The 24,378-nt window shown below is 37.3% G+C and overlaps 1 protein-coding gene across 1 annotated transcript in view; it reads right to left on the bottom strand.

The window, feature by feature from the left end:
- Positions 1-24,378, bottom strand: part of ccdc146 (coiled-coil domain containing 146) — a 44,417-nt gene that overhangs the window by 10,856 nt on the left and 9,183 nt on the right. The window contains exons 2-12 of the mRNA XM_088923791.1: positions 16,427-16,509; positions 15,355-15,564; positions 9,795-9,852; positions 9,022-9,198; positions 6,040-6,113; positions 5,118-5,345; positions 4,263-4,449; positions 2,922-3,017; positions 2,209-2,379; positions 1,400-1,488; positions 931-1,095 (exon numbers count right to left, since the gene is read on the bottom strand). Coding sequence (XP_088779917.1) covers positions 931-1,095; positions 1,400-1,488; positions 2,209-2,379; positions 2,922-3,017; positions 4,263-4,449; positions 5,118-5,345; positions 6,040-6,113; positions 9,022-9,198; positions 9,795-9,852; positions 15,355-15,564; positions 16,427-16,509 — 1,538 coding nt within the window. The remainder of the gene's footprint in view (positions 1-930; positions 1,096-1,399; positions 1,489-2,208; positions 2,380-2,921; positions 3,018-4,262; positions 4,450-5,117; positions 5,346-6,039; positions 6,114-9,021; positions 9,199-9,794; positions 9,853-15,354; positions 15,565-16,426; positions 16,510-24,378) is intronic.

The following is a 24,378-nucleotide window of genomic DNA, read 5'->3' as shown; positions in this document are numbered from 1 at the left end:
AATTACCACACTACTGTCAAATATTGAGTTCATAGGTCTGAATACTTTTGCAATCAGCATAATTTCATTTTTTTTCTCTTTAGTTCTAGCTGACATTTACTGTAATTTATCTTGCCCTTAAAACTCTTTAGCAAAAACTTTCAGGTTTTGAATAAACCATTAAGTTTTTTAAAAATACTGTACATATGCATCCTTTTGTAATTTCACATAATGGAATACCCTAGGAAGGGTCTAGGCAATGTTGTGAGCTATAAAAATCACCAAAAAACATTTTATGAAAAAAGCAGCTGAAAGAGTTGGAGGCGTTATCATAGTGTATGTAACAGGTGACATTCCATGTGTGTAACAGGGCTGTGTGGCTTTTATACTGTACGTTCATACTTACTATCAATATGATTTTTATTACGGTACTATAATAATACACTATTAAAGTATCATAAACTATTGCTTTAATAATAAAAAAACTTGTAGAGTAATTGTACAGCACTTTTTCGCAATACTCGCCCTTTTCACATCACTAGAACACTTTTCACTCATGACTAAAAACGCAACACTGCAAATGCACAGCAAGGAACGATTCCACACAACACACACGCAAGAGGAGATAGACATGTACTGTAATACGGAACAAGACTGAGGCCGCACTCAACTATTTACGTGAAGTCAGATTACACAAGATGAATTTTACACAAGTAAGGCAGTAACGGTAAATTAAGAATCGTCTGTTAATCCATGTAAAAATAGTTCTTCCACAACCCTCTCTCCCAAAAAACCTCTTCAAAGATTTTTATAGTAAGAAACCTCAAATTTTCTACATATACTGTACAGTAAGACTGCAGAAAAACATTTTCTGTGCTCTATAAAATGACTTACAGTATTCAGCCACAAGTCCTTGTGCTTGCACACTTTAAAGGGAAAATAGCCTGATACCTTTCTTTATTAACAGCATTTGTCCGCAAAATTTCAACTTCATTCTCCAGAATTTTTAATTTCTCCCTCATTTCGGCTGCCCTCTGGGAAGCTGTCTGGATGAGGAAGACACATTTGTTCCTCTCATTCTTTATGAAGTCATACATCTTTGCAAATATATTCAACCTGAAAAAGAACAGGTAGACCACAATTATCCTTCCTTCTCCTCAAAGAGCATTTACTATGTCATGATGGTAAAACTGAAATCATTTTGGAAATTATTTCTGTGCCAAATATTGAAAATGCTTTATTTTTCTGCATTGAGAAAATGTACATTAAAATATGAGTCCATTTAATTCCATCTCAAAGGAGTTAATAAAGATTAACTGACAAATATGTACAGGAAATAGTCTTGAAATGAGACGGCTCTTCCTGAATAAACACAAAAGTGACTCATTTGTTTCTCAATTCTGCAGGAAGAAGAATGTACCTGGTTTGAACTTCCTGATTTTGTTTCTTGTGTTCTTGTATCACCAGGCTTTTGCCTCTCAGTTCTTGTTTGATGCGATTATATCTTTGCTGTTTAAAAAAATAAAATGAATACTGAATATGACACTGGAGCGGTTGTCATTGATTTGTAATTTTCTTGATTGCAATGGCACGTTATCAGACCAAAGCTACAAATTAAGGTTTGTATTTCAATTCAAACAAGGCTTGAGGTTCTAGAGCAGGTTTGTAGCTATAGTAAGAGCTACAGAAGCAATAATTATGTGGTATCAACTACAATATATTTCTCTGATACGAAAGGCAGATAAATGGTACACTCTGGCACAATACATATCCTTCTGGGTTTATAAAAATCTCCCTGTAATATCAGGATATCAGGAAACCACATGTTTCTGGTAAGTGTGATGGCAACATGGTGTCTATCCCAGCAGCATAAGGAGTGCAACCTGGATAGGTGCCTGTCCACTGCAGGATAAACACACATATGGATAATTTAGAGGTACAAATGACCCAATGACCAGCACCCAGAGTAAATGCTATAAAAATGGGGAGAACATGCACATTTCACAATTAAAGGTGCTCCAGTTCAAAATTGGATCCAGGAGGCAAGATATGTGAGGCAGCAGCGCTAAGCACCAGGCCACCCTGTTGCTCTATACAGGAATGTTATCTTTTAGTAATAAAAATATTACTAAATACTGTGACGATTTGGACTGACTTAACTGAAATCACCAGCACACCAAAGAGAGGGAAAATTCCACCTTTTGTAAACCTTGAACATGCTTTGATTACCTCAGCTTTGACGAAGTCCCTTGACTTCTGTTCTCTCTCATCAGCTTTAATTTGGGCGAGACAGATGAGGTGCGTCAGCTCCTCTCTATACCGGTGCGTATCTTTAATTAGCTCCTGCTCTTCAGCTAAGCACTGCTCCACCTTGTGTGCCTCTGCCACTGTTAGAGTTTGCTGCACACAAATATTTAGAAAGGTTAAATAATAACCTGACTTGCATACAAAAACCACAAAAGCTATTTAAAAGCTGTCCTTCATATACCACATAAGGCACTCAGAATTACCTGTTCATATTAGTATGCGTTACTTATTAAATGTACTAAGTGTATTAATTATACTTTCAATTAATTAACTTACTGTCCCATTGTGTCTCTTCCAAAAGAGTGCTAAGAAATATTGAGGTACCTGGTATTTTTAAAATTTTTGTTAGTTTTTTTTGTCCATGTTCATTTTTGCTTGGCATTGCAGAGTGCAGGCATATTTCAGGATGCATTCTCAGATTGTTTGTTTCCGACGATGACCTTGTCCTGCAACGTGGTTGCAATCCTGAAAGCTGCCCTCTTTAAATTGCTTCACAAAAAGTCAAGGAGATGTCAGTTTTGGTAAGCAACTTTGACCACTCATTTTCAGTTGCATTCAATGTTATGTGAACAATGCAAATCTAAGCCGACCACAGCATTGGGTTTGCAATTTGTAAATTGTGCAAACATATTTACCTGCTGTAGTAAGTTCCGTTTCAGCATCTCAACCTCTTTTTGTAATTCCTTTCTCCTTTCTAAAGCTGACCCATCATCCTTGGGCAAAGCATCCATCTAAGACCAAGAGCAAACACCTGAGAAATATTTTCTTTCATTGTAATGATAATTTAATGCTCTCTGCACTCAGATAAAACATATTGATTTCAACACAAAGACATTTGCTAAGATTTAAAAAATTATTAAAATTCAAGACTTTTGTTTATGCTAAGATTCTACATTACATTCTTACATTAAAAAATCATGTACATTGATCTGATCTAATATAACAAGTAAAATGAAATGTACTTTAGTCATCTAGAAAATAGTGACTTATTAAATGTGAAGTTGAATAACCATCACTTTGTTATTTTTTTGTTTACTATTTAAATCTGGCCAGGAAACACACTTTGAATTCTAATTCATTTGCTTCCATTTTCTGTTTTGGCTTAGTAGTCATGGAAGCCTTAACGAACCAATAATAATCAGATTTTAGAAAGAGTGCATAATGGTTTCCTGCTTTTGATAACAGATGGGACCATAGATGAAAGCAAACTGTTTTGTTAAATGCGGCTTTATAAAGTCTTATAAATACTTTATATCTGTGTTTGCATGCTTCATTTGCAGCATTGTTTAAAAAATGTGTGGTTTCTTTCCCATGATGTTATGACAATGAACTTTAATCTCTAACAATAAACACCAGGTTTTGGATGAAGTTGAAAACTTAACGTGGAAGCAACTTTATACATCGATGCTATTATGCATTGCTTGGTTTTGATAAAGTTCTAAGAAACCTTGTCTATTCTTTTCTAAGAGACACCTGTTCAACGGGGGGAAGTGGTTTTGGTATATACTTGTAGATGTTGTGACAGGGGATGTCCGGAAACCGTTTCTACAATGTGCTGTTTTTTTCCATTATAGCAGAGTAGAAGTTCTCTGTTATTTTTAGAGAGCTCTGCAGTTTTTTTTTAATCTGTCGCTGCCATGCACTCTTTCAGAATGTGACAATGTCTCTTAAACGTTAAAATTAAACTTGACAGCTGATAGCAGTTTTGTTTCAGAAAAAGTCTAACAAGATACTAATTCATTATTTCTCGTATGACTGTCTGTGCAAATATAGCCCCTTTCAACCCTTTTTACAAGAGTGGTTTAAAAGGTATGGAGACTTAGAGGCTGAAATACAACAGATGAGTGCACACATGCAGCTAATATACAATACCTGACATTTCATGGTTTTCTTCTGTGTGCTTTAGCATCATGGAGCTTTCCAAATCACTGTTGTATTTCTGTAACATTTTCAGTTTCAGTAAAAGCAACACAAACCTCTGATTTCACTTTCTCGTGTAAAAACTGTGTGTGCACTAAAGTATCGTTTGCCAGTTTCAGCTGTAGCTCCATCTTCTTCAGGCTGCGCAGCTGTCTCTCTTTCTCCCTCAGCTTCCGGGACAGAGTGTCGTGCTGGGTTTTCTTCTCCAGACTTGCGTGTCGTAGGTTAAGGTCCAAAACAGCTCTAAAAGGGTAAAAATGCTGCATCTGAACACCATTAAACAGAATTTTGTTTAATGAACTAGAACTGCCACTGAAGAATCCTCAGTGCATTTGTACCATTCGCCTTGTGGCCACTTCATTATTATAACATGGACAACGTTAACACTGATATTTTATGATAGGCTGATGCTAATCATGGAACGTACCGATTGCAGAGTCACTTTATTTTGATCTGTAATGTATTAAAATTATTTCAAATCCCTACACATAATTAGTAGTGTAGAACAGTAGTTCACCTGCTGATTTATTTGTCAGGAGACCCCTCTGGAATCCAGACTGTCCTATCAGCGTCAACCTTGGGCATATTATCTTATTCCTAACAGAATCTGGAGATAGCTGACCCAGTACTACAGATATTTGCTTCTTTGCTTCGTCTTCATGTCAAAGGCATATTTTTATTAATCTCAAGCATGTTGCTTCACACAAAATCTAAAAAAGCTTACTATGCACATACAAATGGCTTTCACAATAGTCTGTTTATGGAAAGTAATGGCATGTTTGATTATCACAGCTGTTGCTCTTGAAACAGTCAAAATCGTTGAAATATGAAGGGCTGGATTTTAAATAAAATAAGGGAACTGACATTTATAGCAGTCCTTTCTCAGCGCCTCAGATAAAGAAGAGCCTGACCTTTCCCCCATCAGAGTGGCCTCCTTCTCTTTGGTCATCTCCTGTTCCTTGAGCAGCTGGCTGAGTTCCTGCTCGGTGTTGGCCAGCTGCTCCCTCTTGCCCTCCAGCTCCTTCATCACCTCCTTCTTCTCCTCTTCCACCTTCCTGCACTGGGCCTCCGTCTGCTTCTTCCCCGCCAACAGCTCTGACACCAGCGCCTCCATCTCGTCCTTCTTCTTCTCCAGATCCCTGTGAAGCATCATGCACCAGCGTGCCATTATAATTGTGGCATCCCCCCCTCCTTTCTTTCGTTGAAGGTACTTGGCATTTTCTGCTCTTTTGCTTCCAGCAACAGATTACAAAAGGAAGATAATTTGAATTTAAGAGGCCGAGATAAAATGTCTAACTCGCATTGCAACAACACACTTGTGGTGTTTGTATACGAATGATATGAAAATATTTACAATATCTGATTGTGAGCAGCTGAGGGGTACAAAGAGAGCAAAGCCACCCCTTGCATCACAAAAGAAATGCTTTATAACTACTTGAAAAATCAAAAATTGTAAACAATACGTAAAGAATTTGGTTTCTCTGCCCACGAAAATGAACCAACCCATTATTTATGCTGAGATTGGACTCGCAGATTTATTTCAAACTAAATTTTACATCTTTATTAATACAGGTACTGTAAGATATTATCAGAAATGTTATAATGCATTTAAGAAAAATCACAATCTTCCAAAAAAAAAATACAGTTGTATCAGCCAGTGGTGCAGATTAAATTAAATTAATTAAATTAATAGAAAATTTAAAATAATTTAAGTGCACGAAAATCAAGACAATGGCGGAAGCGTTGTGAGCATTAAACCTCCAGAATCACAGAGAACATTTTTTAATTACCTGCTCAGTCCCATTTATAATTTTTAATATTTTCTTGACTTACATCTTTTTATGGTTTATTCTCTCAATCTCTTTCCCCAGCTGACCAGGGATGGAATGCAGCTGCACCAGCTCATTCTGGTGATGAAGAAAAATCAAAATATTAGTCTTTTTGTTCACTGTCCTTTCACGGAACTCTTTTAAAAATCAGTTAAAAACAGTATTAAAGGAAATATTACAAATGACAATATTAAAATAACCACATTTTAAAAACAAAACAGGAATAAGAAGAAATAAGCCATGAAAAACATTTGGCCAAAAACAAAAGCAAAGGAATCAGAAATCAGTGGAAACAATAAGTCTCTTGCGAAGGTCATACTGGTTAAGTGGCATATTACAGTATGTATGAAATACTGTGTTCTGGCAGGTCTATTAATCTCTTGTCAGACTACAACATTGTACTGTAGGTGCTGTTCTGAACTGCTAAACAGAATATACTGTAAGGCTTTTTCTACAATCTGAATGTAGACACCTCAAATCTGAATTTAAAATACTTGTACACAAAGTTTGAAAAATGTTTACAATGGTAACTTAAAAATAGCCTTAGTCTCATATATGCTGAAAAAAATTCAAGTACTTATTCAAAAAAAGAAAAAAATGATTTTTCTTAGATGATAGATAAATGCCAAGATTACAAGAAAATAGAAATTGCTTCACATCAGTATAGCATTTCTCAGTCACAGATATCCAAGAGATCATATCCTGATCTTCTTGAATAACAACTTTTTCCATAATTAGAGCATTTTTTTTCTAATGCTTTTTCACATGTAGCAGACAGAGTAAAATATAGTAAAAAAATAGTTTTTTCTTGTCTAAAAGTAAACAGTATGAGCTACATCTGTGGTTTTTAGGTTGTTCAATGGAGAAATGTTGCTGGAATATTATTATTATTATTATTATTATTATCTTTTATTTTCACTTTTATCCTTATTCAATTTGTTATACTGTCTAACAGATGTATATTTTTATGTAGTGCACATGATAATGTTAGTACTTGTTTCTCCTTAACAGCACAGTTCCCATATTCCAAACTACCACACATCTGTGTCTTCACAATTAAAGTTCAAGGCATTTAGGCAGCCTGGTGTTTGTAGACGTTTGTCGGCCACAACAGTTCATTTTAATTGAATTATATAACTATAATGAAGCAGTAGTAATACTAATCCTTGCTTTTATATGGCAGTTTTTCATTGCAAAGGATTGCAAAGCACTGTACATATAGGAGGAGACATTTTTCACCCACCACCCACCTGGGTGACACGGTCACTGCGGTCAGAAAAATAGGCAGGACACAGAAATAAAGTGCAAAAAACAGTGATTATTTACTGGCACACTCTTGTTCAAGGAGAAATATTTACAGAAGAAGGAGACAAAATAAAAAGTCATAAACTAGTTTTTCAGACAATTCCCCACTAATGGTTTTAAGAGGCGCAGATTTAATTCAAACTCGTCAAGGATACAGCACATTAACCAGGTTTCACTAATCAAAGACACAGATTGACTGCTACACCATGAGACCCAGGTTAAACACCCTGAGCTCCACCCCTGGGGTCTCTTGAAGGACGAGAGAGACTGCATTTAAACCAGAAGGGAGTCAGGGTCTGTGTCCTGGCACAAACACGTGGAACAATCAGGAGACAAGGACAGCAATATGGATTCAGAACAGCTCATACACAAATACAGTAACTTTTAACATACCACAGAAATTAACACTACTTGTCATTAACGATAATGAAGGTTGATATACAAAATAAAATGTCCTTTCTTTTCTAGAGAACATGCGACAAAAGCATTCCAATTCACAAGCCCCACTACAAAGCAGATCAGGTGGAAAAGAAGTTGCTTCACATAATGATTTAAAGTGGACATTTATTTAGGTAAGCTTTAGCAAACCCAGAGTGAAACTTAGCCAAGACACCAGGACTTACACTCTTGGCCTTGCAAAAAGTGCTACTGGGTTTTAAATGACCATGTAGCTAGGATGTGGATTTAACATCTTACTGTATCTGAAAGATGGGAACTCCTACAACACAATATCCCTAAATACTGTACTGGGACATTAGTTTGGAAATTCTATTCATCTGACAACACAACTTACAGAAGCAATCTGGTTTTATTTGGAGGTCTCCCATCCCAGTACTGGTCAGGACCAGCCTCGTTTCAACTCTGAGATCAGATACAATGAGGCTACAAGGTGGTAGTTTTGTTGCCTATGTCTGAACACAGAATTGATGTCATCACTGTCCGAGAATCCAACATTGTTTACCAGGGAGACTTCAACTGAAGTGTGCTCTGAGAGAGAGGTCTGTCCTAAAATGTGAAAATCGTCTGCTACCAACATAAAAGACTACTGGGAATGAAGATTCCTTTATCCTTCCCTTTTATTAACTCCCTTTTGTGATGCCCTGACGAGCTCCAGTGCACCTGTACCACATTCCTTTCCACATTCCTACACGTGGAAGGAGCTCGTCAGGACCATCTCAAACGAGAACAGGCCAGGGCTATCAACCTTGTAAAGAGACATCACAGACTAAGCCCTGAGGGATCACCCCTCAGGGCTCAGACATTGAGTCACATTAGTGAGTGTATTTGCTGGTTTTAACTAGTCTTTTCAAGGTTTATTTCAGGTTTTTTCCACAGCTTTTCCTCAGGATTTTGCCCCCAGAATTCTCTAGGACTTCTGCAGGATTTCTTCAGGACACACCCAGGACTCCTTCCAAGACACTCCCAGGACACTCCCAGATCTCCTGCCAGAACTCTTCCCATTCTAATTCTCCTCATTACTTTATTAACTATTCAATAACCCATCAAACCTCCACCGCTGAACCCACTCCAGCAATTATTAATTCGCCGTGCCCTCATTTCCATCTACAGGCACAGCGTAACACCTTTTCAGATGGATGCATTTCACTGTTACTTCTACTACTCAGTGGAATTGACAAGTTTAGCTGGTAAAATGCAACTGAGGTACCACGTAAAACATCACCTCACAGTCTGCGATGGTCTCTTTCTTCTCATCCAGCTCATGCTGCTCACGTTGGATTTGCTTCTGCTTGGTTTCCATGTCTTCTTTCAGCGCCTTGATCTCCAGTCGTCTCTGAGCAATTTCTCTTCGTAGCTCCTCACAGCTGTCCTTCAGTACTTTGGTCTTCTTCTCCAGTTCCTGAATGTGTAAAATCTCAGTTAGACCTAAGAACCTGATTCACAGAATAAGACTCAAAGTCTCCAAAAGGAGGAAATATGAATGGACATGTACCTACTGTATGTATGAGATGTAATAATGAGACTGCTGTGCTGTGCATGAATGCCAAACTGCACCTGCATTTCAAATCTTCTAAAGGCTGCCTGCTAATCGTATTCAACATTTGAGCAAGATAATACATTTTGTTTGATCAAAATAATATAAATACTTGCTCTGAAATAGCATTCCCCATCCTACCAATTTCCATTAATGATAAATATCAATAATTACATAATAACCACAATTCAAAATATCAATATAAATTGAAAAACGTTCTTATTTTCTCCAGACATTTGTTTTACCCTCAAATAAATGACTTGTTCCAGAAAAAAAGTAATTTGAAATAGGTGAAAGACATATCGGGTGTGGAAATGATTAGAGACTGCTATTATGTTTGAGAAATATCACAATCAGGTTAACAAATATTTACAATATACAAGTATACAGAAGTCCTGATTTCTCTTTGTTATGAAGATGGTGGTAGTTTATATATTTGAAACTTTAAATATAGCACTTACGCCTGGCTTGGGTAGAGTCTCATACTCTTTTTCTAGAATGGCCCTTTCTTCACGTAAGCTGACAATGAAAAAAAGTATCTTTTAACATTTTCATTATGTACATTTACAAATCTGACCATTAGAGTGTACCACTTCAGTGTTCTCAGATGGGTAAATTATGCAGGAACAGTATGACAGCAGTACATAAACTCTTTTGTTTTATATTGGATTCTTAAAAAAGACATGCCATACAAAAAGCTACTGGCATTCCCACACAGGAAGTACTCAGCCATTCGCACATATAAACGTGAGGGCACTCATGCAGAGAGTAGATTGACCCCTATAGTCCTGGCATCCCCAGATTGAGAATGGCCTACTGTATGTCTTTAACCACCTGGGACCAGGGACCAGGAATCCCCTGTGCTCAGATGGTGCACATTTTGGAGGAAAGCATTTTGGCAGGCTTCTGTATGGGGATCAAATTAGTTTCTTTTTTAAAATGAAAGAGCAACTAAGCAAAATCCCTGTTGGATAAATTAAAAATAATTTTGCCACCAAATAGGCGGCCACTTTGTTCTCATCCGTTCACTCTATCACAAGGGCCATTATAACAAGACTCCGAGTGAAAGTCCAGGGTGCATTTTGACACCTGTTTCCAAATTGATTTTGAGGATATTTAAAAAATATTCCATTTGACACCCTTGAAAGAGGATATACTGACTACCCCATTGCTTTTTCTTCATGATTCGGTTTGGGTTACACGTGGTAGCATTTTCTGTGCACTGCCTGGTAAAATTCCTATTTCATTTGTCATTGTACTGTACTGTATATTAGTATTTATATTACTTTAGTTATTTAAAGAATGTGCATGTGCACACGGGTTTCCTCTGGGTTCTCTGGTTTCCTCCCACAGTCTAAAGACATACTGGTTAATTGGCTTTTGTGAAACTGGCCCTGGTGTGACTGTGTGCCTGTCTTTGTATGTGTGTGCCCTGCGATGGACAGGAATCTTGCTCAGGGTCTAGCCTGCCTTGTGCCCATTGCTTGCCAGGATAGACTCCGGCTCACCTGTGACCCTGAACTGCATGAAGCGGTTAGAAATTGATGGACTTTTTAAGTCTTTCTTTTGTAAATAAAAAACAAAGACTCTCTATACAGTCATTTCTAACTGTATTTTGGAAATATTCATGTAACCTGCAAAGGTTAATGACACGAGATAACGATTTGAACGTAATGACTACCAGAAGCTTCCTGCTTCCTGAAAGCTAAATGTTATGGCAGCTATATAGATTTGAAATCATTACTGCACAAATATTAATGAAGCATTACTGCATTCGCATTTAAATGTGAATATGGTGCGTACTGGTACCAGTTTTTACAGTCCTCCTGCCCTGTTTATTGTGCTTTGGAGATCTTGATCATTACAGACAATTATAGTACCAGAATCCCATATCCCTTCCATATCCATATTTTCTTGATTTTGATGTGTTTTTGCCTATTCAGTTTAAAAAAACTTGGTGGTTCCGGCCAACAATGAGTCCCCCAGTGGTGTAACAGTCTTGTCAGCCTTAAATGATCGTCTCCAAAATGATGTCATTTCACCCTTGTAGCAGCCTCCATCGATTTTTGGCTGTTCTTCCCTACTGTGCTGAACAGGGATGTTTGCAGTTGAACATCTGGGTGTATAATATGTAAGATGATTTGGTAATATCCAAAAATGAATTAAAAAATTTAAAACATAAAACAATTTTTGTGCTGCTCAAGTGTGCTATAAATTGTAATGCTGAACTCTCACAGTTTCTTCAGATTTAAATATGGCAATGGCATTCTATGTATCAAACTCACGCCCAAATTCTTTTCCTGGATTTCCTGTGCTCAGCTTTCTTTTGTAATCAATAATTCAGACATTGCCTTGTATTTAAACTGAGACATCTGCCAAACACATGGAAGTACTGTGAGTACAAAGAAAAAAAAAGAATAACTTTTCAAGATGTCTACTATAATATAATATAATTTCAAAGAAAGATCGCTAAATTACTTTCACTGATTTAACTACAAAAACAGTCAACAGGACAGCAGCAACAGTCACGTCTGTTGTGAAAGATGAAAAACATTTTAGAGTAGGTATAAACTTCTTTCTCCCACATTTTGAATATAATATTGTTAGGGAAGTTACAATGGTCATAAAAGTATTTGTACTTCTCTGACTTCAAAGCAACCAGTAGGAACAATGGATAGAAGACAAGATGTTTATTGAGCTTTAGGTGGTCTGAGAGGTAAAGCTTATAGAGGACCTTCTGGGGAATAACTCTAGCAAATCATTAAGAGTCATCAATAGCCCAGAAATTGCAAATTAAAAGGCAGGCAGACAGAAACAGAGATGGAGAGAAGAGGAGGAAACAGACAGAGAAGGAAGAATCGTGTCAGGCAAGAGAACCTTGTTTGAATCAAACTTAAAGGCCAGATTCTTGCTAAATAGTGGAATCCTGTTTAAAAGAGATTGCCATTCTATTATTTTAGGAAACAGTGATTTCCTTTATGAGGAATCCCCAGGCTAAAGATGTTCTTTTTTGGATAGAGATGCATTTTTAGAAAAGGGGGGTACTGTATATTTCCCTTCATTTTGGAGCACCTGGATTTATAGGAAGAGAGATTTAGCTATGGGCAGTATTCTGTTATTTTGGACGCAGGTTTATCTCTCCTGTTGGCCTGTTAGGCATTATACAGTACAGGATTTTTGAATATTGGGTTAGCAGTCTGGGTTTTTCTGGTTGGTTAGGATGTAGGTCTCTGAGACTCTTTGTAATTAGTGTAACTATTTTGTGTTGTGTTGTCTAGTTTGTATTATTGTTATTATTAATTATAATTTGCCTAGCCCAGTTTGTCTGATCAATCACTTTTTCACCATAGCTGCCAGTGTAGTTGGTATAGTTAGGTGCCTCTAACCATACCAACTGCAATGGTATGTTCTTGGCATCTCTGACTATTTGGTAGTTATAGTTAGGTATTTTAATTATTGATTAGCCCACTCCATTTCTATATTTATAAACCCCAATATTTGTATCAATATTAATAACATAATTGAATACAGTATTTCCTATACTACAATTAAAATGTTTATTGAATGTTTCTAAATTTAACAATATGATTTTAAAAAGCTCAGAATGTTATTACAGGAAATACATTTGGAGGACTCACACTTTGTTTGGACATTTGTAAGGGCAATATTTTAGTTTACACTAGAAATTCCAGTAAAAGCACCGTATGAATGTGTACAGTAAAAGCTATTTTATCATGGTTATTCCATAGCAACTACATTTAAAGTACTGCTTTTCTTGTCGAAGTTATGTTGTTTATGTGCTTGCATGCTATTTTCTTTTTCAGTATTGCAAGTTAATTTTGATGTAAATCAAGTCCTTATCAAAATCATAAACCTTTAGTAGAGCTGCTATACAGGTTTCTAGCAAAAAGCTTTTTAGTCTTGTGTATCAGTATAGACTATAAAATGGTTTATTTTCTGTAAAGAGCATGTAATGATTTTTACATGTAGTATACTGTAAAATCTCTTAACAAATTAAACAACTGCAGTTGCATCAAGAAACATTTAAAACATGGCAAGAAAAGTATGTGGTGATTCTGTTAACAAAAAGTATTCTGCATTAAGGGGATGAATTGGATTGATTTATTAAACTTACTTATTGAAAAATTACATATGCAGATTAGCCAATAATATAACTTCATCTTCCTGGCAACATGTGCCTTCCTGATGTTCCCACTGAAAGAGGAGACACTGTGAGACGTGTTGGGGTGGGGGATGTCTAAATGATCTCAAATGCAATTCTTGGAGTGTCTCACAGTATTTATTCAGTCCAAGCTCTGTTACATATTTCCCCTGAATATTACTGCAAAACTGTTGTACTTTAACCAAGATGTTTTTAGGTTATTCACCTTTAATGAAGCAAGCATTTTAATCAACAGTAAAAGACCTTAAGAAAATTCTGTATATAATATAATAAAAAAATATTAAGTTAATTGAGTACTCAGGTTGGAACTAAAACCTAAAGACACTAGGCTCTTCAGGACCTCAATTTGTGACTCCTGTTCTGAAGCTTTTACCAAAATGGAACAGAGAAGTATACAGATCTCCAGTTTTGTCACTGCCTTTTAAAGATTAAATTTAAACTTGTATAAACAATTTAAACTATAGTTCATTAGGCCAGAAATACATTTCACAAGAATAACAACATGCAACCAGACTCAATAATACATAGTTTTCAGGACAGATGAAATATCAGGAATACTGACTATCTTTTACATGGGAAAACTGCGATTTTCTCCCACATATTGGAATTCAGTTCATAATAGTATTATTTTTAAAATATTTTGATTATACTGGCTGTGTGTAATGTTGAATATATTGAAACATACACCTACACTATTTCTTGGTAACAACTGTGAATTGGGTCACTATTCATTGCAAGTGCTTCAGTAGTAGTAATTGGAGCTACTATATGCCTCCTCACCTTCCCCTTTTCTAGATTCCCCCTTCGTTCTATAGCAGTTGTTAGTGTATAAAGAATATGTTTGTATAATATTGTTAAAACAATAATATACTTTTATAATAAATAAGTCAATATCACGTGCTAATCTGTTAACACAGTTTAGATATTTGGCTTGAGAAACAGCTGGAAAGATGTGTGTTTACAACAGCAGGGCCCTGGGATCCAGGGATACAGCTGTTGAAAATGTTGCTTGAGAAAAAATGCCTCTATGACCTCTAGATGCTGGCCGTGGAACTATAGTAAACAACTGTAACTTCAGTCTAACACACAACTCTGCACTGCTTACTTGCAAATAAGTAATTATTCATAAAGCATGAAAGGAATTCCTGGAGATACATATTTTCTTATTTTACTGAATTGAAAGCTTTTCAGAACGTGGTTGTAACCTGGCAATTGGAAGTAACTATAAACTAGGCCTTTTTCCTAAACAGTTTCAAATGAGGAATGCAGTTTTTCAAGTATATCAGTCGGGTCACAGCTGTCATGAAATACATTTAGTACTAAGATAATTATATTCCAATTAAGTAAAGGAAACTCTCAGGTTAGGCAATGCAGAAATACAGTTCAACACACACCTTTGATTTAAACTAGACAAATGTTTTGCAGCAACTGTACACATTGATTATATGTTTTAGTCCTTATATTTATCTTTTAAACCCTTTGTTAAGGAATCTAAAAACTATGACTTTGAAAGCTGATATCCCATTTTTTAAATGCACATTTCTGTTACTGATCATGTTATTAAAAAGACAGGAACTACTATCACAACGAAATGAGCCTGATGGGCAGAATGGCTTACCCTCACCTGCAGCCTTTCCTCTGCTGTTTTATTCACACTTCTGTGAAATTGTCTTTGGGATTATCGATGAAGGACCATGGAGATGGTAGGGTTGTAAATGTAGACGATAATACCTGTTCTGATGTTCAGTTGACTTTCTCTGCATGATCTTAAATATTAACAGATGTACAGTGCTCTGTGTGTTACGCACTTTGGGCTAGAAGTGTAAAGGCACACTCACCACTGCAGGTCATAATGCAGCTTGTCTTCTCTGTCTTCAACTTCCTTGAGGTCATTGTAAAACTTGAGAAGCTGCTGCCTCATCCTGCTGACCTCCGAGTCGGAGCCCTCAGGAAACTGCTCCGCCTGCTCCAGGTCTTGCCTCTGTCTCTCGATCTGCGCAGTGAAGCGCTTGGCATCCTGCAGCAGCCTGATCTCAGACTCCTGTGTCCTGTGCACCAGAATCACAGTAACCAGCACTGCTCAAGTCTGTACTTAATGCAAAACTCTGCTCTCACGTTGATGCATGACAACACACAGCTACATGTCCTGTGAAAATGCAGTCACATTGCATATATTTGTTGGTCATCCCTGGCTTGACACACTGTGCATGTGATGGACTGCCTGTCATATTCACCCAATACGATACCAGCGGAGCACTCCTGGGAAGGATCAACATATGCTTTGTCTGGATCCACGGCCATATAAACGTGCTAATCTGCATGCACTTGCATACTTCTTGCTGAATGGAATGATGTTTTTTAGAGAGAAATAAACTCTGAACTCTGTTGGTAGTTTTTTGCATTCATCAAAAAAATGGACGAGCTTGGAATTTAACCTTTTTTTCATATGATCGTGAGTCTGCATATTGATGGGTCATAAACATCGCAATGTATAATTCTGCCTAAAACATCAATTAATCTGTATTTTGAGGATGTTCGACTGTGTCAGCATCCTGGCTGCAAAGGAACAAATACAGGTTAATTTCTTACGGTATTTCATTTTTCTTCTCATTTAACCTTAGTCTGTATTTTGTTCTTTTTGAGAAAAATATAATGCTAAACTACTGCAAATGCTTGTATATAATGTAGTGAAGTAGTGTGTACATACTAATCATACTGTGCATTTAAAGAAGAAAATATTACTGAATACACCATTCTTGTAAAAAAAAACACAAGATTTTGTAAATTTCCACAGGCAGTTGAAGGACAGTGTTCTGTATTAAATAGCATCAGGATACTGTAGATGCAGGCAAAGTGTTCAGGTAATAGAAGCACTCAGTTTAAAGATGGTAAATGCTGATGATTTCTAACCTTTTTAATGTGTCATGCAGAAGGGTGTAACTGGCTTTCAGTTCAGCAGTTCTGGTTCCAGGGATTTTCCCAGCAGAGAAAAGCTATAAAATAGTAACAACAACAAAAATAATAAGGGGTGAACAAATTTATCCTACCACTTTCAAAAGTTTTTACTGTTAAACTATTATACCAAACAAAATAACGGAATAAGCATGGTACAGTAAAATGTATTAAGCAACTAAACCAACACCAAAAAAACTGAAAAGTAAAACTACTGGTTCAGATACTTTTCCCAAAAAAATATATTGCTTTAAGAAATAGAGTACTCTTATGATCTAAACACCATTTGAAACTACCATGCAATTAATTATTAGTAAGAGTCGCTTCCTACCGTTGGAAATGACAAAGCATTGATGTTTTCTTTGTGTGTTACAGGTTATAAGGGGTATATACAGTACATGGATCTGCAGCCTGACTGCTGAAATATTACATTGTGGAGCTGCTGGGATGATGGTGCCTGCCTGTGAGTTATTGGGATCACTGCTCATAAAGGTCTGTGCATCTCTGTTAACAGGATATAGTACCATGACACAAAACTGGGAGCATAGCTCATTGAATGAAAGTATTTCATGGAAGTGCAGCAAACAGATAGTACTATAATATGTGCATAGAGTATGCATTGGTATACTGTATTTACTGGGAAGTATAAACAATGCAGTGTACTGTACAAGTCTCGGTACCAATAGCAATGGTTGCATTTTTAGTGCCTGTCAGTACATGTTTGACAACCACATTCCAATGAAAGCATTTCCCTTTTGTAGCAAATACAGTAGAACAGTATTTCTCCAGGTGCAGAGGCTCATGGAGGTCAACTCAATAATGGTAGCTCATTTAGGGAATAATGCCAAGAATTAGTGTTATCCACTGGTCTGCTAATAGCAATATGCTGTACAGAGTATCTTTCAGCATACAGTACATGTATCCTTTGTTTCAGGACTTTCCCTCCAATGTTTTGGACTTCATCACAGTTTACACAAAGAGAAAACATCTGTGTTTGTTGCAATAACAAAAAAGAAAAAATGCAAAAAGATTTTCCAACTATTCTGCAAGTAAATACTTCCAGATTTTTAAACTTCTGACCCGTTGAAACCCCAGTGATTAGCATGTGAAGATAAAAGAGACTTGGTCCTAGGTACAAGATAAGTCTTTATATAAAACTTATTTTTGTTTTCCATGTATAATGTTAAGATTTAAGCTGTGGAATGTCTATTATAACTGACGGAATCAATGTCTAATTTTACAGTGTTTAGAACAGCTGGAAGGCTATTACACCAGTAGGTGATGTTAAAAACTCACTAAATGTGCAGAGCAATACCAGTATGTACAGTATATGTGGGTTAATTAGCCTCAGCTTTGGAAATTGAAAGCTTGTATCTTAATTAATATCCTAAATATCCAAGGCTACAGATTATAATTAGATGTGCAGTAGAGATTCAAAATAGCAAAATACCAAAGCATATAATCAGCTTGAAGGTTCCCTGTTCCTATAGTACACAACAGTACAGTACACAAGGCACATGAGTGCTGAAATCCCTTTTGTAATTTACAGAGGATTTGGATTGCTTCATGAATTTCATGAAATGTGAGCAAAAAAGGAAGTTTAATACAGAAATTCAGGAAATAATGTTTCAGCATTTTCTAGTTATTGTGAAAGTATAAGCATCAAAACATTAACGATGAATTAGAATTACTAGTAAATGTAATAGGCCATCATTTCATTGGAATGATAGTAGGAATATTCCACTGCAGGACAATATCTGGGTTCATCATACCACACTTTCACCCAAGGCAGTTACGTGCTATTGTAACAAGAACTGCTGAATCACTCATTCAATCTTAACAATTTTCGCCCCATCTCCAACTTACCCTTTCTTTCTAAAATTCTGGAACGTGCTGTCACACTTTAGTTACATAACCACCTCATGACAAACAACCTTTTTGAACCCCTCCAATCTGGCTTCCGTCAACTTCACAGCACAGAAACGGCCCTTGTCAAAGTCACCAACGATCTTCTAATAGCTTCTGATTCTGGTTCTCTTTCTATACTCATCCTTCTTGATCTCAGTGCTGCTTTTGACACTGTTGACCATAACATCTTACTCTCCCGTCTTGAGACTGTGTTTGGAGTTTCTGACACTGCCCTCAAACGCTTCAAATCTTACCTCACTGATCATTGTCACTTTGTCTCTCTTAATGGGTACAGGTCTGAAATTGGTCTTGTTAAGTCTGGTGTCCCTCAGGGCTCAATACTGGGCCCCTTGCTCTTCAGCATTTACATGTTCCCTCTTGGTCAGCTTTTAAGATCACATGGCCTCAGCTTTCATTTTTATGCCGACGATACCCAAATATACATCCATACCAAACCTGGCACTGACGTGGCTGTCTCTATTCTATCTAATTGCATCTCTGACATAAAAATTTGGATGACTCAAAATTTCCTTCATCTCAACTGCGACAAGACTGAAGTCATGCTTATTGGTACCCCCCATCAACTTCGTAAAGCCAGTCCTGTAACCCTTTCTGTAGATAGCTCTGTACTTGAGGTTCAATCAAAATTGAAAAACCTAAGGGTTATATTCGATTCTGGCTTAACATTCGACCCACATGTGCAGCATACTGTCAAAACATCTTTTTTCACCTTAGAAATATCGTAAGACTACGCCCTATGCTATCATTAACTGTGGCTGAAAAGCTGATCAACACATTTGTATTCTCTCGAATTGACTACTGTAATGCTCTACTCGCTGGGGTATCTAAATCTACTCTGAACAAACTGCAGTACGTCCAAAATTCAGCAGCCAGAATCCTGACCAGGTCTAGTGCAAGTGTTCACATTACTCCTGTCCTGGAGTCCTTGCACTGGCTTCCTGTCAAATTCCGTGTGGACTTTAAAATCCTCATGCTCACCTATAAGGCTCTGCATGGCTTGGCACCTCAGTACCTGTCTGAACTATTATCACCCTACTCCCCACCTCGCAACCTCTGCTCTTCAAATTCTGCCCTCCTTACTGTCCCCTAAGCCTGTCTACATTGTATGGGTGACAGGGCCTTCTCCTGTTATGCCCCCAAGCTCTGGAACTCTTTGCCCAAGGATATCAAAGAGTCACCTTCTCTAAACTCCTTCAAATCCAGACTCAAAACCCTCTTCTTCAGAAAAGCCTTTACTTAACTGGTTCAATTCTTCACCCCTCTGCTCTTCTTAGTACCACCATCCACGGTCTCCCCTATATATTGTAATTGTGTCTTATCTTGTGTATTCTCCTTATTTATTGTTATACTCTTCTTATTTATTGTTATTGCCATCCTGTAAAGCGCTTTGAGAAGCCACCTTTAAAGGCGCTACTGTATATAAAATAAAGTTTATTATTATTATTATTATCATTCACCTCAATGCTCAAACATTTATGTTAAATACTGTACTACACATTCTAAATATATTGCATGGGCTCTATGGAATTTTGGCATTTATATTTTGCTGTTCTTTATGCACAATTTTTCAACAATTACAAATGAAATATCAAACAACCTGCTCCATTAGAAGAGCTAATCAAGTGTGTCCATTCTATCGCTACAATAACCCTTTTATGGGCATGTAAACGAACTGGCTACAGTACACCTGACCACAACCGGCCATGATGAATTTGATGGTACAGTATCCCTGCACCAGTCCTGGAAATGACTCTTTCTGCCCTGGACAGGATGCCAGTCCATCACAAGGCTAGTGAGAAAGGGAAATGTAGAATAGCCAATCAGATCTAGCCAAGACCTCTTTGGAGAGAGAAGGAAATCAGAGCTGCCAGAGCAAACCTACATTAACCAGGGGAGAGCTGTACATACAGACTCCACACATAAGGCACCAAATCCAAAGCCAAACACTGCACCCAAGAGAAGTGAGGCAGGAATATATACTATATATTTAGGCAGTCAGCTAATTCTCTGTCACAGGCTCTCCTGCAGAGCCCTTCTGTGTGGTTCCAAACACCTAATCTTTCTCATGAGCAGCTTCGTCATACTCACAGTTTCTTATCATGTAAATGTAGCCTGTGCTCATGATAACTACATATGACACTCAATAATCATCTGTACATATCTTCTAACATTGGAAGCAAATGTGAATTTTTCAGTATGAAGTGAGAAAAAAGGGGTTAGCTTGAACAAAAACAGGGAAATTAAAGAGAGCAGAGCAGACCTTTAACCATAAGGCTTTGACATTTGTTGAGGGCACGCACGATGATGCTGTACCCATTTCCAGTAATGTATGCGATTTTCTTCTTAGGCTGCATTCAAATGAATGAATATCAAGAAAGGCAAGATGTGACTAAAAAAATAGTGTTTTCTGGTGGGATGAAAGAATACATATCACCACATCCACAAATATCCACAAATAAAAAAATCTTTTGAGAAACATACGTAATAACAGGCGACTGCATAATGCCTGAAGAGAAATGCTGGCTAAAATTGTAAAATTGGGATTCCATCTCATGAAGATGCTGTTTCTAAAACAGAACTACTTGAATAAGAACATACTTTTTTTTTTAAACACTCCCTGGGGTTTTGTCAAAAGTGTGATTTCTGTCTCGATCCATGCATTCATGGGTCAAATGGGTATGTCTGGCTCTCAATTGAAATACAAGTTTCCCTTCATTTTGCAATCAATGACAGAAGAAAAATCAATATGTATAGATTTCTTAGTTAGGTGAGGAGCTGACGTCAGCTTAAATATCACTTGTCTATTCCATCCTGATGCTGGGGGGAGAGACTCTGAATAAAAATGCTTAAGGTCAGCAGGTAGAGCTTTATTTTCACCCTGCGCTGCAGTTGCCATGCTAAACAGTACTGACTCATACTGGAAGTTCTCTAAAAGAAATCATTACATCATGCTCTAGGATACTTTATCTGAAAACAAAAAAACCCAAAACAAACATCTGTTTAACATCTACACTAGTTACAAAACAACTTGGAAGAGTTTTATAGATTCGGGAATCATCGGATTCTTTTTTTCCCTGTGTGCCTCGCAACAAAAGTTACTTTTTTAGCTTTTTAAGTCAAGGGGTATAGGTTAGGAAAACAATTTTTTAATATAACAAATAATGCATACATCTTTTGAATTTTCAAACTGTATTATTTAGTATGCATTACTACAAGATGATGTTGCTAAGTGTGCTATCTACACTGACCTCTACATGAATAAGGTAACCAAACTTGTACTGACTTACAGTGAAGCCTGTCTGGCACATGTCTGAATTACTCTAGCACCACTATCTTGGAAACTGTTTGATCCATTTGAGTTTCACCCATTTCCAGTAAAAAATAATTTTTGCTTCTTAACTCAGAGTTTCCAGCATGTAACTTATTTTAGGAGCTTCCAGCTCTCCTTCTACTAAAGGACTCCTCTCTCTCTTTCCTAGTGTTAATCCTCCATCAGCAGGGTCCGCTTGTCAGCACACCAGTCTCCATTTTGGTGGTTTGAACCACCAAATTGATTTATACATATAATGCCTGCCGTCGGAGTGGGGGGAGGAGGAGAACAAAGTACTGTAGCCAATTCATAGAGGAGGATTATTAGGAGGCATGGGAAATTTGGTTACACCAAATTTGGTTACACCCCTACTCTTTTCGAGAAACACCCTGGGATTTTTAATGACCACAGAGAGTCAGGACCTCGGTTTTACGTCTCATCCAAAGGACGGCACTTATTTACAGTAGAGTGTCCCTGTCACTATACTGGAGCATTAGGACTCACCTGGACCGCAGGGTGAGCGCCCCCTGCTGGCCCCACTAACACCTCTTCCAGCAGCAACCTTAGTTTTTCCCAGGAGGTCTCCCATCCAGGTACTGACCAGACTCACACCTGCCTAGCTTCAGTGGGCTGCCAGTTGTGAGTTGCAGGGTGATATGGCTGCTGGCTACTAAAGGACTTCTACTTCTACTAAAGAAGGGAAGTGCAGTGTGCAGTCATTAGCAATGGATTTAATGGTTGAAGGAGCAATGATTATACATGTAATTGAGAACACGTACAGTATAGTCAGAAAAGACTTTGTGGTGCCTGTTTTTGCACAGCAGAAAAGATCATTGTAACTAACACTGCTAACACATGATTGGCAAAATGTATTCAATCTGTTAGGAACAGGATCAAGTGGTGATGCCTAATTTATTGCTAGAAACACTTAGGTTTGCAGATGAGATCTGGAAGTGTTTGCATAACACAAAAGGTACTCTTGAGATCAGGAACAAGTAACAGGCTTATTCTATGCTGAAAAGAGAAGAAAGAAAACACGTTTCGGCTGTGGAGCCTTTTTCGGGTGTCTGGTGTTTTCTTTCTTCTCTTTTCAGCATGGAATAATCCTATGACTTGTTCCTTTGCAGCCTACGCATGCTGATGCAGCTACCCACCTGAACTACTCTTGAGATAAGGCTGAACAACGATTATGTATCTTCAATCTTCTGAACCCCCTACTGTACGGAGTTTCAGAAGACAATTCCTATGAAGACATACATATTATTTTTAGAATGTAATTCATACATATGCCAACATTACCAGAGCATTGCTAAGTCAGGAGGATTTGTGAAAGATCATGGAAGGTTCATACATACCTAAAGGGAAAACCTTGTTCTAATGTTCTTTTTAATGATTTCTGGATTATAAGTACACATACTAGCCTAGATGTAGGCAGTGTGTAGATACTGTATACGAAATTCTGCATCTCTTGTTGCTTTGGGCAGCAGTCTGGAGGAATAGTAAGGGCTACAGTCTCAGAACTAGAAGGGTGTGGGTTTGAATGGTGGGCCCAGCTGCTGTACTATTGAGCAGATTGCTTTAAATAAAACTGTGGTCCAATTAAAATAATAAAAATGTTTAAAATAATATAAATCTGGGATTTATTAATATCTTGGAGAATCTTGGATTCAAGACCTCTAGTGGGTGTAGCTGCATTCACTCCTAGTTCACCCTGCAGCATGTGCACTCTGCCAAACATGAGCTGTGTCATTTTTAGTCCTTTAGCCCTAGACACTGAGGAAAGAAAGATATCCAGCCTCCACTGGTACACAGGACATTCCCTAACTCTGCCTCTGTCAGGGAAATCAGTTGCAGCAGACTGGACATGACATTTAGCCTTACTGTATTTGTGCCAGTTCTTTTCAACAGACTATGGAAGATCGTACTATATATGGCATGCTTCAAAGCATTCTCTTGTCAGTAATTTATTAGCACTTTTACTGGGTTAAAAGTTGATTTCAAAAAGGGTGTTTAATTGAATAAAGTCAAGCGTTAAATCCTCTAGTTTATAAAGTCAACAGCTCAAAGGAATTGCGCAGGATTAATTATAATGTTAAGAAATTCTTGTAAGAGACTTCATTAATACTGGTAGCTCTGCAAAGCTTTCAGCATGACAGACCAAGTAGGTTGTTAGCAAGAAGACTAAAACACAATCTCTGTGTCTTTGACATCTACAGTATTAATCTAAACCGAGAATGCCGATGTAGCTTTGAAGTAAAAAAACGTTCCACTTTTACGTCTGATCACAACTTGTAGAACTCTGAATCAGAGCTAGACTATGCTAATTGCAAAAAAATATTATAACGAGTTTAATCTTTTTTTGAAAAAATGTTGTCACAAATATTTCCTCTTTATCTTAAAATATGCTTTTGAATTAGTTAAGACTATTATTCACACAGCATTCAGATATTACAACATAGAAGATGTGCTGAGGATTCAGAAAAAAAGAATATATAACACTCTATTTTATGATCTTCAGCTAAACGTTTGTTGAAGGATTGATCTAGTAGCTATAGCTCACTTGTGACATGCTACTACAACCACCAGGCTGTACAAAGAACATGTGTAGATAACTCTTGAAATCTTGAAGCTACAGATGATTTCCTCCCCTTCCTGTGGTATTCAATGTTAT

This window comes from Atractosteus spatula, chromosome 8, assembly GCF_055471065.1.
Source record: "Atractosteus spatula isolate fAtrSpa1 chromosome 8, fAtrSpa1.hap1, whole genome shotgun sequence".
NCBI classification, from domain to species: domain Eukaryota; kingdom Metazoa; phylum Chordata; class Actinopteri; order Semionotiformes; family Lepisosteidae; genus Atractosteus; species Atractosteus spatula.
The sequence above is the reverse complement of the archived record's forward strand: the minus strand, read 5'-3'. Positions and strand labels throughout refer to the sequence as shown.